General features: G+C 35.4%; 1 protein-coding gene across 7 annotated transcripts in view; it reads left to right on the top strand.

The window, feature by feature from the left end:
• Positions 1-747, top strand: part of LOC110447446 (baculoviral IAP repeat-containing protein 7-like) — a 17,011-nt gene extending 16,264 nt beyond the window's left edge. For all 7 annotated transcript variants that reach the window (XM_021493171.1, XM_021493164.1, XM_021493180.1 and 4 more), the window contains exon 3: positions 589-747. In XM_021493171.1, coding sequence (XP_021348846.1) covers positions 589-737 — 149 coding nt within the window. In that variant the 3' untranslated portion in view covers positions 738-747. The remainder of the gene's footprint in view (positions 1-588) is intronic.
• Positions 748-1,434: the final 687 nt, after the last annotated feature.

Genomic DNA, 1,434 nt, shown 5'->3' with positions numbered 1-1,434 from the left:
GGATTCCTGCCCCATCCCCAGGGGCTAGGGCGGGGCCCCAAAGGGAACATTTACCAATATTTTCAAATTCTTATCCATTGATGACATGACAAGTATTGTATTTCACTTAGTTTACATGCTGATTTCCACATCACATCTAAACAATAAAATAAAGCTACCAGTACCTATGATATAACTCAGGTGACCGCTAAGGCCCTTGGGCCTCTTGTCTACCTTCCTGGAACCAAACATTGAAGGGCAGCAAAGTTCGCAATAAACAAATTACATGTGGTGCTGTTCTTACATAAGTTTTTTTTCTACATGTACTATTGTGACATCAGACAAAATGGATAATGTGTAGTTTTGTATACATATAATATAGCTTAGTAAACAGTATGATAGAAGAATTCCTATTCTTTCATCAAAGCTCATTAAAATCACATGTTATCATTTGAGGTTCTCAGTTTGTTAACATGTAAGTGAAGAGTATATACAGACATGTATACTGTACACATACTTGTAGGTGTGGAGGATGTTTGTGAAGTTTGTTAACATGTACGTTTGTAAGTGAAGAGTATATATAAATGTATACCGGACACATACTTGTAGGTGTGGAGGATGTTTGTGAATGCTATTGTTGTGGGGGTCAGCTTGAAGGCTGGGAGCCTGGTGACATTCCGCAGACGGAACACGATACATGGTTTGGTGATAAATGTCCGTTGACGTTGGCAATGAAGGGAAAACTGCCCACAACCTGAGGAGACAAGGGTAGCCATTCAATACTCTTACTCATCATTTTATTGTTACAATATTTCATGAGTTATTTGAGAAATCAATTTATCCAGGTCATGTTCTGGATTTTTTCATTCAGTCAGTAAATCCTAGAAGAATCAAATGCACATGCTAAATTAATGTTTCCTATTCTGATGGAGTTTGATAAGCTTTATGTATTATATATGTATGACAAGCAGTTGATCTGACTTAGACATCAGAATCGTCATGTTTGAGACCACAATTGCCTTATATCACTGAGAATGATTGTTCTTTGTACAAAGTATTAATTTGTTAAAACCACAAAATACAAGGAAATACAATAGTATGCATGCAAATTGAATGTTAGTTAGTAAATTGGTTAAAACACATTAGCTGTTCACTGAATAATTTGACTAAACTGCTTTAACCAATGTTTTGTACTTTGTTCATTGAACACAACCGTATAGTTCATGAATTTACTACTTTTTTAAAATTAAGTTTTGTGATGATCAGGAAATATTTGAATTTCAAAGAGAATTTCCAGTGCGTTCAGCAGCATTAGTAGAACTAATTCTATATGTGTATTTCATTTCTGTCTTACAGTAACAAAAAATATTCCCAGAGGAACCTATACGCAAGAATGAGACAACTTCTATGGTATCAGCTGAAGGAGAACCATTCACTGTGGAAGTCATACAAGGT

The sequence above is a fragment of the Mizuhopecten yessoensis genome, unplaced genomic scaffold (assembly GCF_002113885.1).
Source record: "Mizuhopecten yessoensis strain PY_sf001 unplaced genomic scaffold, ASM211388v2 scaffold383, whole genome shotgun sequence".
NCBI classification, from domain to species: domain Eukaryota; kingdom Metazoa; phylum Mollusca; class Bivalvia; order Pectinida; family Pectinidae; genus Mizuhopecten; species Mizuhopecten yessoensis.
This window is presented reverse-complemented; position numbering and strand designations above follow the sequence as displayed.